Here is a 13,975-nt window from a genome sequence, read left to right as displayed (position 1 = left end):
CCATGACGTATCACCACTGTGTGTGCATTTGTGTGTGAATGTGAGACAGACACAACAAAGATAGAAAGAGGAGATGACTTTCTTCACTCCCAGCATCACCAATGATAACATCAGAACTCATATTCAAGCATGTGAAAGTGTTAACAAAGTAAGCACAAAATCGTTTTCATCAATTCCTCTTTAATCATGTATTTCAATGGATTGACATGACAGAAAATTTATTTTATCAAAATAGGTTACCAACACAGATATGGTCCAATCAGTTAAACAAAGAACCATATCAGTAATGATAAATGTAGATGTTTCAAGAGGTCTGCTTGACTTCCATCGTAGAACCTGTCCCTGAAGACTCCTCCACCTCACCTCCAACTAACCACCTCTGTCAACAAACAGAAACAGGAAACATACCATCAGTGCCACTATCATTAGTACACGTCACAACTCGCTCCCCAGTGTCTTGTTAGTAACATAAAATGCTTGTTTTATAAGACCTACATCACGGAATGTCGGTTTATTTAGGTTTTTTCAAGCGATCTCAGAGGAAGGAGACAGTGGTGTTTGGGGTTACCTTGACTTTGGCAGCTCCCCTGGGCACTGCTCCTGGCTGCTGCATGTTTCCCCCTCCCACTGGGATCATCTGGGGAGGGGACAGATGAGTGATAAGGGCTCCATAACAGTATGGCATGTGTGTTCAGTTGCTAGTTCCCGGACAAGGCCCCTATTTAAATCGTAATGTTGGGTGACCTTAAATGACATCTTAAAGTCTGCGATATGTATCAATCCGTTCAGGTGAGGATACCTGTACTTGAGCAGGGATGAACACTGGAGCTTGGGGACCTCCCATGGCATTGGGCTGGGCCAGTATGGCATACAGTGGTACTGCCTGCCAACATAGGTTCATTCAACCCACATGATACTTTTTTAATTGCTTCCTGTTTTAAAACGTCCTGTTTTTTAATTATGATCCCATTCTATTTTTACATTTTCAAAGGTTCCCAGGTTGATATGTATGTCATTCTGGGCTGATAAAACACACTGACCCCATTGGGTAGCTGAGGCAGCTGTCCCTGTAGCTGTGGCACCCCATTGGCTGCTCCAGCCTGCCCTACCGGAAGTGCTCCAAACTGCCGGAATGGTCCAATGGACACCAACTGAGGTACAGCAGCCTGACCAATGGGAGCACCCGGCTGTTGAATCAAGAATGACCCACCGACTGGGACGACCTATAATGTAAAAATTAAACAATTTACATATTAGTAACATATGCATCACAGAAGAAGCATGCAATGTGTGTATGTGTGATGGTGACTTCATCAGTATGGAAGGTACCTAATAGTGCATGTTGACAGTATACAAGTTCTCTAAAAGAACAAACCTGGGCTAGAAAGGGTTGCCCGTTCATGATGGCACCATTCATAGCCCCCTGGTTGGCAACATTACCCATCACTCCTCCTTTCACCCCTCCGCCAGCCTTCCCATTGCCACCACCAGCCTGTAGAACGTTCCAGAAACAGTAAACGGTACTCATAAAGACAGGAAGCCACTGTACATATCCTGAGAAGAAACGTACATATAGAAACAGTAGCAGCAGTGCGTACCTTTGCCTCTGCGCTGGCCGACGACGCTCCTCCAGCGTCCACCTGAAACACCAGGAGAAGAAACATGAGACACATCCCAATGGATCTACTGTCATGTAGGAATAGTCTGGACATGTTTTTCATTCTTACCAGTAGAGCAAAGATTGGAAACATGACCCAAAGAAAGCACAACATGATGTTCTCCTCTACAAAGAGATGGAAACAAGGCAAGCAATACAAAGTAAGACTTATCAAATTTTGATCTTATTCTGTTGATGTGGTGTGTTTGAGTGATGAAGTGAAGACAATGTGCTTTTAAAGAGGACTCCCTCCAGCTGTCCAGCTGTTCACAGTCCAATCAGAGTCAAGCTCCAAAGCTGATCTCAACATGTTAGTCATTCTCACCCTCTTGACCATGTAAAAGACCAAAGCTCACAATTAGGATTTATTTCTGGAGGATGTGTGGATGATTACCTAGTTGGGTTAACCCCAGCTTTAGAGTCTGATGTCTTCAACGCTCAGGCTTTCATTATCTACAGAGCTGGAAGGTAGTTCTGACTGTCATGTGAGGTGTTCATTGTGAGAGGTACATTTGGGGAATGAGAAATGTGTCGAGGTCAAAAAAACATTTTATTAGAATTGTTAAAGAAGACAACAGAAATAAGTGAAACACAATTAACATGTACAGCATTCAACACTCTCAGTACTTCTTTTCATGGAAATAAATAACTTCTAACAGCTCAATTTTGTTTTGTTCCTCAAAGAAATGTCATGCTTCTATGTGGCTTATGACCAACAGTATTTTAATATATTCCAAAATATATATATATGTATTTTTAAGATTCAGCACAACAGTAAAACTGGTAAGACATTGATGACACAGTATATCATATGGTTTTCTCAGTCAGCTATGAAGGAGAGATTGTTAACTTTTTCCCTTTTGGAATGCGATCAAAACACTATTATTATTCAAGGTTAAAATGTCCTTCTTATCAGCTAACACACAGAAATTATGCTAGAAATTATGCATCTACATATCACAGAATATGAACACATGTAAAGACCCAAGTGGTCTGCCTTTGTCTGTCTTAAGGCAAAGTCAAAGTAACACAACATATCATCTTCCATTTACCAGGAAGTATGGCCAAGACACAGAGAGGATCCTTTCTGTTTTGTTCTAGTTATCTATACTTGAGGGCACATCATGACTGACTCAGCCAACCTCTTCTGTTCAGGTAATGGGGTGTTGTCTCTTCTTGCTCTGTCATTGCTGTAGCGGCCGCTTTAAAGCCGGTTGATTGGGTACAGAGAAGAAGCTCAGAAAAGCAGGTTGACATCCATATCCTCTGTTGGGACAAAAATAGGACAATATGTCAATTACCGTTCTCTGACCATACAGCCTGGTCTAACACTAACCCCAGAGTGCCAACAACACAACCTCAGCACACATCTGCCAAAGTAGAAACCAAAATGGCATCCAAACAGAAAACACTTCCTCACCATTCTTGATGCCAAAGCAGTGAGCCCACTCCCTGAAGGACACCTGCTTGTCCTTGTCGACGTCACACTCCTGGAAGAACAGGGAGGTGCAGTGCTCCATGGGAACCAGGGGGACCCTGAGAGGGGCTAGCTCCGTGTGGGACAGGAGCCTGGGAGGGTTGACATAGGGGGGAAGGATGAGGGTGCAACAGGTTGACATAGGGGGTCAGGATGAGGGTGCACCAGGTTGACATAGGGGGGAAGGATGAGGGTGCACCAGGTTGACATAGGGGGAAGGATGAGACGCACCAGAAGGGGGAAGGAAGAGGAGATAAGCAGAAGGGGGAGGGGGGGATGCATGTATGGGTCTAAATGCTCCCCTGGAGTTTGAGTGTCATATTAAGGCTTACATATGAAATACATACAAGTCAGCAACAGGAATCTATGCTGTGTTTGTGTCCCAGTGTGATGGATAACTGACTTGAGTATTACGTAAATCCATGCTTGGTTTCATAAACTGTACATTCTTGTTTCATGAACATAAACTTTTCTTTTTGTTTCTTTCAACCATTCGATACCTTCCTGATGTCTGAATACCTGTCTGCTGGGTGCTGGTCCATTTGGGCAAACTGCCAGTGGACAGGGTATATGTACATGTTGTAGTTCTTCTCAAAGTCTTGAGCAAGCAGCTCTATGGGATGGTCTCCGGCGTGGAGACGTCTCTCGCTCTCAAAGATCTTCTTCACCTGAGGGGTTTTGGGATATGGCAATTTTATGAATGATTCTTTTCATATTTAGATCAACTTTAGGGATGTTAGAAGGTTTAGAGTCAAACAGTTATCCATCCATTGTTTCATTCTTACTCTGTAGCGCTGTTTAGAAGTGAGGAACCCAGGAGTCTTGCTGTCGTGTTCGTAGAGTTGCAACAGTACATTCTTCAGCCAGTCCCTCATTCGCAGAGGAAACTGGACCAACTCTGAGCTCAGACATGGGGCTATGACTGAGAGACAGAGGAAGAGAGAGAGAGAGAGAGAGAGAGAGAGAGAGAGAGAGAGAGAGAGAGAGAGAGACGGAGAATGTGAAATGGGGAGAGACAGAGAGAGGAAGGTACACAGTGATGATGTGAAAAGCAGTGGTAGTAAATACAGTGTGAATTTGTTTCAGTTTGACCCATTTTCTGTCACTACTACTAAGAGACTGGCAGATAATTGGCTTGGTGGTTGGCATGGTGGTTGGCATGGTGGTTGGCATGGTAGTTGGCATGGTGGCCATCTTACGTTTGCAGGGCCCGGTATAGTCCAAGTGGAGCCTATGGCCCCTCCTGGTTCCCTCCAGGTTGCACTTCGTAGCAAACAGGTCGCATGAGGTATCATAGGTGGTGTTATCAGATCCACAAACCTATAACACATGTATACAGTGTATTAAAAAAGCAATAGGTATTGTAGCTAAATACTACACTCCAAATGTTTTCTTCCATAGTTTCCTTACAACCTTTTTTTCATCTTTGTTCAGTGAAATCGACTGAGATCATATTGTTTTTTTTTTATTCTCCCATCCACAACTTGTGGAACCCTCCAAAGACATTGCACTCACATGCTCAACGTCCGACTTGCTGTGAGGACAGGCGGAGGGCTGCTGACACACACAAGTGGGCTTGTTGTCCTCGCCGAGCTTGCAAGTCTTCCCACGCTTGCAGTGGAAGGTATCACAGGGGTCTGAGGGGAACACAAACAGAGCGGAAATATAGGTTCTCCTCAGACCCAGAACATACATATATGTATGTAACGTAGAGTAAAAAAAACTGATTTTGATTTGTTTAGTTGTTGTTGTATGTATTCATCCTGGCCCTCCCTGTCCTTGTTGGAGGCCGTAGGGACTAGGGAACACAAGCACTACATCCACAGTACACCAGAGCCCTACATTCCAGAGCTGCAGTAGTTTGTACAGAGCCTGAATTCAACATGATCTCTCTCATTGACTCCTTAAGCTGGACACAGTTGTGTTTTGGTAGTGACCGTGAAAAAGAATGACGCTATTATTCTGGGAGGGTAAGTAAAACAGGCCAGTCAGCATATTTATATATTTATTTATTGTGTGTATGTGTGTGTGTGTGTGTGTGTGTGTGTGTGTGAGAGAGAGAGAGAGAGAGAGAGAGAGAGAGAGAGACTAAGCAAGAGAGAGAGAGAGAGAGAGAGAGAGAGAGAGAGAGAGAGAGAGAGAGAGAGAGAGAGAGAGAGCGAGAGAGAGAGAGAGAGAGAGAGAGAGAGAGAGAGAGAGAGAGAGAGAGAGAGAAATGGACAGAAATAATGTGCCTGCTTGAGCATGTGTGAGAGAGATTTACAGTAACTGCTGATTTGACACTTACCAGAGGATGCTTCTCCTCTGTGAATGCTGGCCCATAGAGAGGGCCTCGTCCTGGGGTAGAGATCCACCCTGGCCCTGACTTGGACTGGGTTCATGCCCACTGAAGGAGCCTGTAAACAACACACCATAGAGGGAGTCACATCGTATAACCATCAAGAAGACTGTGTAACTATGACGAAGAAAGTGCATTCATGTGGATTTTCAGTTTCATGTTGCTTGGTCATAGTTAAATTGGCCTTTAATTAAAAATTCATTGAAAATGAATTTCAATGAATTTAAATGTGAATGAATTGTATTTGTGAATGGGCATTGTCACACTAACAGTTACTGTTATAACTAACGCCTTGCATACTGTACATATTTACCCATTTCCCAGCCCTCTTCCTCTGTGGCTTGTAGACAGCATTGTCAGCGGGCAAGCTGTGCTCCACCTGTCCTTCGGACTTCTTGGAGTCCTGGCTGGCCTGTCCCGTGTGGGCCTCATCCCTCTGAGCGTCCTGGCTGGCCTCATCCCTCTGAGCATCCTGGCTGGCCTCATCCCTCTGAGCAGGGTGCTTCCTCACCCTCAGATTCTTCTTAATCTTCCTTATCTTTCTTTTGGTGTGGCTGATGCTCTCCTTTTCCTTGTCCTCCTCCCTACTCCCATCCAGCTCCACGCTATTCTTAGAACCCTGGTCAACTTCCAGGTTGTCCTCTTCCCAAGTGGAGCTGTTCTCCTGGGGTACAGCCTGGGAATCTTTGCCCGGGTTTTTGTTTTCCTCTGGGAGTTTTCCCTCGTCACTCACCTCCTCATCCTCCAAAGCTTCCGTGTTTTGAACATCTTGTTGGGACTCGTAGTCGTCGATAGAAGAGGGGATTTCTTCCTCAGTGGCGGTCTCTTCCTCCTTTTTCCCCGACGCCTTCACCTCATCCAATTTTTTCTCTTCTAAGAGGAGCTGAGTGTCATCAGCAAGGGGTTTCCCTTCAGGGGTCTGAGTCTCCAGGGGCATTGTGTACTCCATGTCATTGGGGATCTCAGACTCTGTGCTGCTTCCTATTTCCTTCACATCAACCCCTTGCTCTCCTTCTCCATCCATAACCAAGGACTCCTCCTCTTCTTCCTCCTTTTGCTTATCAGCCACCACTTCCTCCTCTTCACTATCCTCCTCTTCCTCACTATCCTCCTCCTGAGCATTGTTGTCAGTCTCTTCCTCCCCCTTTACCTCTACCTCTTTCACACTGACCACTTCTTCATCCTCCCCTTCCTTCTCCACCTCTCCCTCCACCTCCACGTCCACCTCTCCCTCCACCTCTCCCTCCACCTCTCCCTCCACCTCTCCCTCCACCTCTCCCTCCACCTCCACCTCTCCCTCCACCTCTCCCTCCACCTCTCCCTCCACCTCTCCCACCTCCTCCACAGTCCCGGCAGATTCTATCTCTACCTTTCTTTCCTCTTCCCCCACCTCCTCTGTCGCCACCTCCTCCCTGGACTCCTTCTGCAGGAGATCCACCAGCTCCTCTTGGCTCAGAAGGACTGGGGTGCTTCTCTTGCCTTCCTTGTCCCCTTCCTCCCTCTCCTCTTCCTCCTTGTCAGCGTTAGCATTGTCCTGGGAGCCCAGCTCCTCGTCCTCCTGCTCAAGACTGCTGGCCTCTACGTTGCTGGCAAGGACCTGGCCCTTGTTGGTGCCCTCAGAGACAGCATCCTGAGTGACCAGGTTGTAAAGGCATGAGTGTTAAACGCAATGGGATTCCAAGCCAACTTGGTGCTAGATGAAGGAGCCACTTTACAATGTTTACTTTCATGAGAAAAAGGGTCCTATCCTAACGGGAAGGACTGTGGGAATTCCCTAACCTGAACACAACCTGAATGCTCCATACTGTACCTTTTCAGTCGTTGTGTGTGAGGACTTGACTGAAGCTTGGTGTTTTTCATGAGGTTTGCCTTTGACCTTGAGGACAGTGAAGGATTAGATGTAAATGGTGTTGCATGTTGAAACACTGAGTTTACTGAGAAAGAAAGTGCTACTCACAGACACTGCAAAGGCTGAGGCCAACAAGCAGACCAACAGAAAACGGGTCTCCATACCTGCAACAGGAGAAATGATATTAGTCCAATTAGATTTAACTGCAATTCAGGGAATCCTAAAGTATGGATATTGTCACTGAGCATTGCATGATTCTTGCAACAGAAGACGGTTCAGACAGGAGCCAACAGAAATGAATGATAAACAAATATCATTCAAATCTTGGGTCCAAGCGTTCTCAGCCTTCCCCCCAGTGTGTCTGTATGCTGCCAGGACAGCCGTGATGACACAGAGGCCTCCCAGGTCCGTAGCCACGGAGATGGGCAGCGTTATGCGCCCCCTCTCACAGTGGTTGAGTTGGGGGAGCGGGTGAAAGGGTGAGGGCTAAAGCAAACACCACAACCCACCAGACTGGAAAAAGAACCGACAAAGTCCACAAACTTTTTTGTCTCTCAGGGGGCAGCTACAATGCAGGCATTACTGGATCAACCGTGGGAGACAATGAACCCATGAACAAGCCTCCAGAACAGGGAGTGGGGGTGTTAAAGCAGTCCTGTGAAATATAATACATCACTGACAAGTTATTGAGACTTTGCATAATGTTCAAATACTGTGCAATGTTAGAAATATAACACTTCAATTAGTGAGTTCTAAAGAAGCCATCATTCTCATGTCAATAAAGAATAATAATGAGAAAATCCAATTGTGCATGATTTGGTATGCATTGTAACCAGGACAATCTTTCATTACTTGATAAACAAACACATTCTGCGGTATGTTGATATTACTAAAACTTAACTTCCAAAACACAATTGTACAATCATTGCAAAATGATTAATGTCCAGTTTTATAATATGTTGCTATAAATCAAAAAGTCCTATTGTGATAACAGTAATTTCTACTCTTAAAGACCTTCATAAAAAATAAATACTACAATAACTAATATATTACCTTGGTTTGGCTTTGAGAAGAGGGTAAAGTATTGTTCAAACACACACTGACACAAACCAGCGCTGGACCAGGAGAGTGGTTTGCTCTCACCCAAGACAGCCACACACACAGGGTTCCTAGGGTCTCTGTACAGTGAGCCATCTAGGGATGGGGAATTGGGTAAGAGAGACAGAGAGACAGAGAGAGCAGAGAGAGAGAGAGAGAGAGAGAGAGAGAGAGAGAGAGAGAGACAGAGAGAGAGAGAGAGAGACAGAGAGAGAGAGAGAGAGAGAGAGAGAGACAGAGAGAGCAGAGAGAGAGAGAGAGAGAGAGAGACAGAGAGAGCAGACAGAGAGAGCAGAGAGAGAGAGAGAGAGAGAGAGAGAGAGAGAGAGACAGAGAGAGAGACAGAGAGAGAGAGAGAGAGACAGAGAGAGAACCAGAGAGATAACCAGAAAGAGAATGTTATTGTTTAATTGTATCAGTAGTAATGAAAAAATATATGGCGTGGTGTATAAAACAGCAACTTGATAAAGTTAGGTTATGCGAGTCTAAGAACCAATGGACAAATTATCAAGTATCCCTCTATGGTTTCTGATGGCATTTTTAAAAATTGGTATGACATAACTAACTCACAGTAGAATACATCGTTGTAGTTAGAGTAAAAGGTAAGCTTATCACAGATGTCCAGAATAAAAACTAACTTGGGAATTGTAAACTGTTGCAGTGATATCTTTGCACCATTAGGTGGCCTCTAAGGTATCTCATAGAAACGGGCATATCTCACGAAGTTGTTACCAAATGTTGTAGTGAAATACTTTCACCACTAGATGACCCCCTATCTCTAGTCTACAACAGGTTGCTTGTCATATCTAAGTCAGATGAGCATAAACACTGTATACGGTCTCTACTAAACACACACACACTCATGTCCCAAAATAGCTTGGAGCTCATTCTAAGCATTGTAAATATGCACACAGTTTCAACACACTTCCAAACATCATCCTATTAGTTTCAATCTTATGTAGTACCATCATACTTTGTAGATGACACTTGTAACAAGATAGGCTTTCAAACAATCAAGCTTCAAAACAATGTTTCTAGTTTTTTTTTTACACAACGTTCTAAACATTTGCATTAACTCCTACATTACAGAGTCCTAAAGCACAATCAGTTTGAGTTATCTGCTTCAACCACCAACACTGTTACACCCCACATAGAAAACATTTAAACTCCAATATCAGTTAGAGGGAGAAAACACATTGCTCAATGACAACAATGCTGTGTACTGAGTCTATACTGTAACCAGCCCCTGTGCTCCTCCTCCTCTCCTCCTCCTCTCCTCCTCCTCTCCTCCTCCTCTCCTCCTCCTCTCCTCCTCCTCTCCTCCTCCTCTCCTCCTCCTCTCCTCCTCGTTCCTGACCAGACCCATACCATGACTGGGGGGGGATCAGTGGTTTCCCATGCAGCACCAGTGTGGTGTGGAGCTGCTCTAATTACATGCTGTGTTTGGCATAGCTGAAATAACTGACTTAGAGTGAGGTCAAAACACGGAATTCCAAAGAGTAATTGTCCAAATATGGATATCCAGGAAACTATTGATATGGATTTCTAGGAGAGGATATGTTGGTGTCATGCAGGCAGGTAACTCAGGCAACATATGATAAGTGAGCTGTTATGTTCTTAATCTATTAAAATGACTTAATCACTTGTTGTATTAATACAAATTAAGTATTCCAAATGTTGTTTCAATTACACTGAATATGACAACAGTCCTGTTGAGTCCTAAAAGCCTTTACAAAGAAACATACATGGGAACCCATTAGTCTACATTACTGTTGAATACGTTCATATAATTCCTGCAGAAATTTTGGACGGTGGTATCATTTAATTTTGTATAGGATGGTGTAGCACCCTTAGAGTATCTCAGCGTGAGTGAGCTTCTCTGATGAAGGCCCAGGGGTTTGTAAAGCGGAACTCCTTGACAGGATGTAGCTGTGTTCTTATTTGACCCTCCCTTCTTCCTGGTGTGGGTGAACATGTTTTTTAAAGGCACCACAGACCCTGTAGTTTAGACTCCTAGATTACATTTAACTTTTGACAGGGAGGGGGAGGATGGAGAGGAGGATGGATTGTTTGGATGGATGGATCCGTATGTGTGTGTGTGTATGTGGGAGAGAGGAAGGCCGTGTCTGTGCTAGCTTGTGAGAATAAGTGTGTTTGCAACTATGCGTGTGTGTGTGTACGCGTGAACATACCCGCCTTTGTCCATGTTTGTTTGGGTACATTGTGTGTGTAGGTGTGTGCAATCCAGTGTACAAGTGTGCGTAAGTGTCTTGTGCGTGTGTGCGTGTGTATGTGTGTGCACAAGCCTGTGTGTGTGGGTGTGAGCAATCTTGTGTACATCTGTGTATGTATATCTATGTCTGTCCACATGTATATTGTGTGTGCATGAGTGTGTGTGTGTGTGTCTAGGCTCTCCAACAAACCCACCTTCCCTGTTGACTGGCGATGCAGCTTGGCAGAGCATTGTCGCCTGGGAGGAAATGATGCAACAATGTTAATTGGTGTTCATGCTTAGTTATATAGCTCTGCCTGCTTCCACAGTCACCACATCCACTAATGTGATTGTCTCAGCATCCAGTCTCCACACTTCTGAGATCAAGCGTGGCACTGCAGCCTACCTCTACACACCACATAGGAACCATTAGCTGAGCAGCCTACTGTATCTGGTTACAGCAGAGAGGAAGGTAAAAGACCAAATAACTTGTACAAAGTTGCATGTTTGTCTGACATCTGAGAATGGGATATGGAATGTGTTACTTTCTGTGAGGAGGTAAGATTTAAGTGCATGTTTATCCCATGCAGACTGTTTGCTGTGGAGGAGTTGTTGTTGGTAGTGGTGGGGAGTTTGGTCTGAAATGCATTTTCTGATAAAGTTTATGATAATTGTATTTACTACTAAGTCATGTTTTACACACTGTAAAACGTGTAAAACTTAAATCCAATTCGTGTTTATCATAGAATGAAGATTGCCACAGTAATACTCTGTCTGATGGGAGCCGTTTCTGCAAACCCAGTAAGTAACATTCCTAGATTTATGAGAAAAAGCAACATATCAATTGTCAAATGGACATAAGATTTGTATGCTTTAATTTCTATTCTCACACCCTGTCTGTCTCCGACTTCAATTTGTCTTTCAACAGATTTTGCACAGAATAGACATGGAGCCATGTGTGTCTGAATCAAATGCAGTGAGTACTATCACAACATGCAATCAGAATCCATTGCACTTGGTTGTGGCATTGGGTGTGGGCTCTTGAAATCTCCACACAGACACAAGTCTCCTGAGTGCAATCAACCTGTCTGCCTCCCTCTCTTACACATCCCCATTTCAGCAAGAAAAGCTGACTATTGCAGTAATTTATACCTGTGCCAAACCTCAGGTTTAGTAAACATTTGAGGTTAGCCTTCTCTGCATTATGTACATCCATGCACCAGACTGTGTAGGTGATGTGAGCTTGTTGGGGCCGCAATAGGGCATGTTTAGATTCCAAATGAACATGATTATTGTTGACGTTGGCGGACGGAGTTTCTCATTAAAATGAACTGTTGTATCTGGCTGGGTTTTTTTGTCTTTCAGACTCAAAGTTTGTCTGGCTCACAATCGTCAGATCAAAGTGACACTTCAGAACTTCAGGTGGGTGTGAATTGTTTTGAGGGTAATGTATTATTGTTTGTTGTTGCAAGGTTATTATTGTCTTCGATCTTAACGGATCTCTGTTTCTGCACTTATGTTGCAGAGCTCTGAGGAAAACACATCAGAAGATACATCTGAGAACCAGGTCAGAAACATCTACTTTGATAAAGCCGAGACACCTTCCAAAACACAGCAGATGTGTTCATGTTGAGGTCATCTACATTCTTATCATGTAGGTCACAGCTGGGTTTCTCTTTTCAGACTTCAGAATCGGAATCAGAATCAGAATCATTGGAATCCAATTCTGATGATGAGGTGGGTGTGGATGCATCAGTAGACACAATTACACAGACAAATGATGTTGACAAAACAACCATAACAAGCTCTGGACTTGTTGCATATTTCGCTTACTTAAATTCAATTAACGCTACTAATCCCCCAGTGGTGGTGTCACAGTAAAAGCAGCGTTGTCTGTTTCCCACCGACAGAGTTCTGAAAAGAGTCAGAGCCAATCACTCCAAGACACAGTAAGATAATAAGATAAGGATAAAGTGTTTCTAAATCAAGTGCATTGTTGGTAGTTTTGGCAGTTCAACTTATCATGACCACATGATAGAATGTTCAGAAAAATTTAATGCAATACCTATGATGTAAGATCAGTGGTCATCATTTGATGTATTTGTCATCTCCCATTGAAGAAAGATTAGTGTTCTTATGTCAGGAATATTGTGAAAGGTCTTTTCTTTCTGTAAATGTCCGTGCAGAACACTTCACGTGAGATGGGTGTAACCAGTGACAACAGCCTGGGCAGTGAGGAGAACATTCGCAAGGTGAGAAAGGACTATTGACATTATGACAGAACAGAGCTGTGCTTACAAACTTGCCATCATGAGACACTAAAGTGTAATTTATAAATGAATGTGATTTCTGTCCATTTATCTAGGAGCTATAACCGTTGTGATGTTGTGAAGTCATGTTTTTATAACAGTTTTGTTTATTAAATAATCTTGTCCATGTCCAGAGTTGGATCCGGATGTTTGCAAATGTCATCCAAGTCCTGAGCCCCAAGGTCAACGGCAGTGTCGAGGTCAAAGGTCAACCAGATCATCAGAATGTTGAGGAGGGAGAACAACTGCACACCTCCATTCACACAACCACTGCCATGACAGTCAACCGGAAGGGCACCACAGTACCAAGCAATGGAGACATATTTTCGGTGGAAAGTATTTCCCAACCGTTAGATGGTCAAATTGTGACCATTCCCAGAGAGGACCAGGATGACAGAGAAGGTTGTGATACCAGCAATGTGCCAGAGGCTAAAACTGACTCCAGTGAGAGCAGTGAGACCTCTGAGGCCAGTGACAGCAGTGACACCAGCGAGAGCACAGAGAGTGAGACCAGCGACAGCGCAGACACACAGCAGATGGAAACCAGGGACTGCCGGGGAGGTGTCGATAGCACTGCCTGCGACAGCGACGAGTATGTCTTCCAAGACATAGGTGATGACGCTCATTACCCAGTGGAACACCTAATGATGCCAGAAGAGGTGCATGAGTTGCATCTACGGAGATAATGAACACTTTGACGAACATCTCTCAATCCTACACTGTTTTATTTGACGCTCTGCTTTTGTTTGAGTTGCATCATACATAGAGATATGAAGCTTTGTCATGTTGTATTGTGATTCAGTACCTCGATTGATGGTCAGCTTTAATTATAACTTCAAACTAATGTTATAGATAACAGGTGGTCAGTATATAGGCATGGTTTCTGCAAAGTTTGAAATTAAATGCAGCCCTATTTGTTTGTATTTTTCTGTAAATGGCTTTGTACTGTAATACGTTTTTACAATAAATGTATTGTATTCAGGATAAGATTTAAGTGTAGCTCTATCAAGAGTTGACAATTGATATAGTCTAAAT

General features: G+C 43.9%; 3 protein-coding genes across 3 annotated transcripts; 1 reads left to right on the top strand and 2 right to left on the bottom strand.

Annotated features, from left to right (window-relative positions):
• Window positions 1-304: 304 nt before the first annotated feature.
• On the bottom strand, window positions 305-1,772 carry LOC146236420 (uncharacterized). The gene is made up of 7 exons (XM_084686438.1): window positions 1,728-1,772; window positions 1,599-1,640; window positions 1,376-1,492; window positions 1,041-1,223; window positions 800-883; window positions 569-637; window positions 305-379 (listed from the first exon to the last, which is right to left on the bottom strand). The coding sequence occupies exons 1-7, from the start codon at window positions 1,770-1,772 to the stop codon at window positions 305-307; spliced, it is 615 nt and encodes a 204-aa protein (XP_084542564.1).
• Window positions 1,773-2,339: 567 nt separating this feature from the next.
• On the bottom strand, window positions 2,340-7,483 carry sparcl1 (SPARC-like 1). The gene is made up of 10 exons (XM_084686910.1): window positions 7,430-7,483; window positions 7,283-7,348; window positions 5,786-7,102; window positions 5,422-5,530; window positions 4,650-4,771; window positions 4,334-4,454; window positions 3,920-4,056; window positions 3,654-3,802; window positions 3,078-3,226; window positions 2,340-2,923 (listed from the first exon to the last, which is right to left on the bottom strand). Exons 1-10 carry the CDS (start codon window positions 7,481-7,483, stop codon window positions 2,895-2,897), a joined length of 2,253 nt encoding a protein of 750 aa, XP_084543036.1. The 3' UTR covers window positions 2,340-2,894.
• A 3,492-nt stretch (window positions 7,484-10,975) lies between these two features.
• scpp1 (secretory calcium-binding phosphoprotein 1) lies at window positions 10,976-13,844 on the top strand. Its single transcript, XM_084687558.1, has 9 exons — window positions 10,976-11,103; window positions 11,378-11,432; window positions 11,560-11,607; window positions 11,997-12,053; window positions 12,157-12,198; window positions 12,315-12,368; window positions 12,542-12,580; window positions 12,818-12,883; window positions 13,075-13,844. Exons 2-9 carry the CDS (start codon window positions 11,379-11,381, stop codon window positions 13,624-13,626), a joined length of 912 nt encoding a protein of 303 aa, XP_084543684.1. The 5' UTR covers window positions 10,976-11,103; window position 11,378; the 3' UTR covers window positions 13,627-13,844.
• Window positions 13,845-13,975: the final 131 nt, after the last annotated feature.

The sequence above is a fragment of the Hypomesus nipponensis genome, chromosome 22, assembly GCF_054491055.1.
Source record: "Hypomesus nipponensis isolate SF chromosome 22, ASM5449105v1, whole genome shotgun sequence".
NCBI lineage: Eukaryota > Metazoa > Chordata > Actinopteri > Osmeriformes > Osmeridae > Hypomesus > Hypomesus nipponensis.
This window is presented reverse-complemented; position numbering and strand designations above follow the sequence as displayed.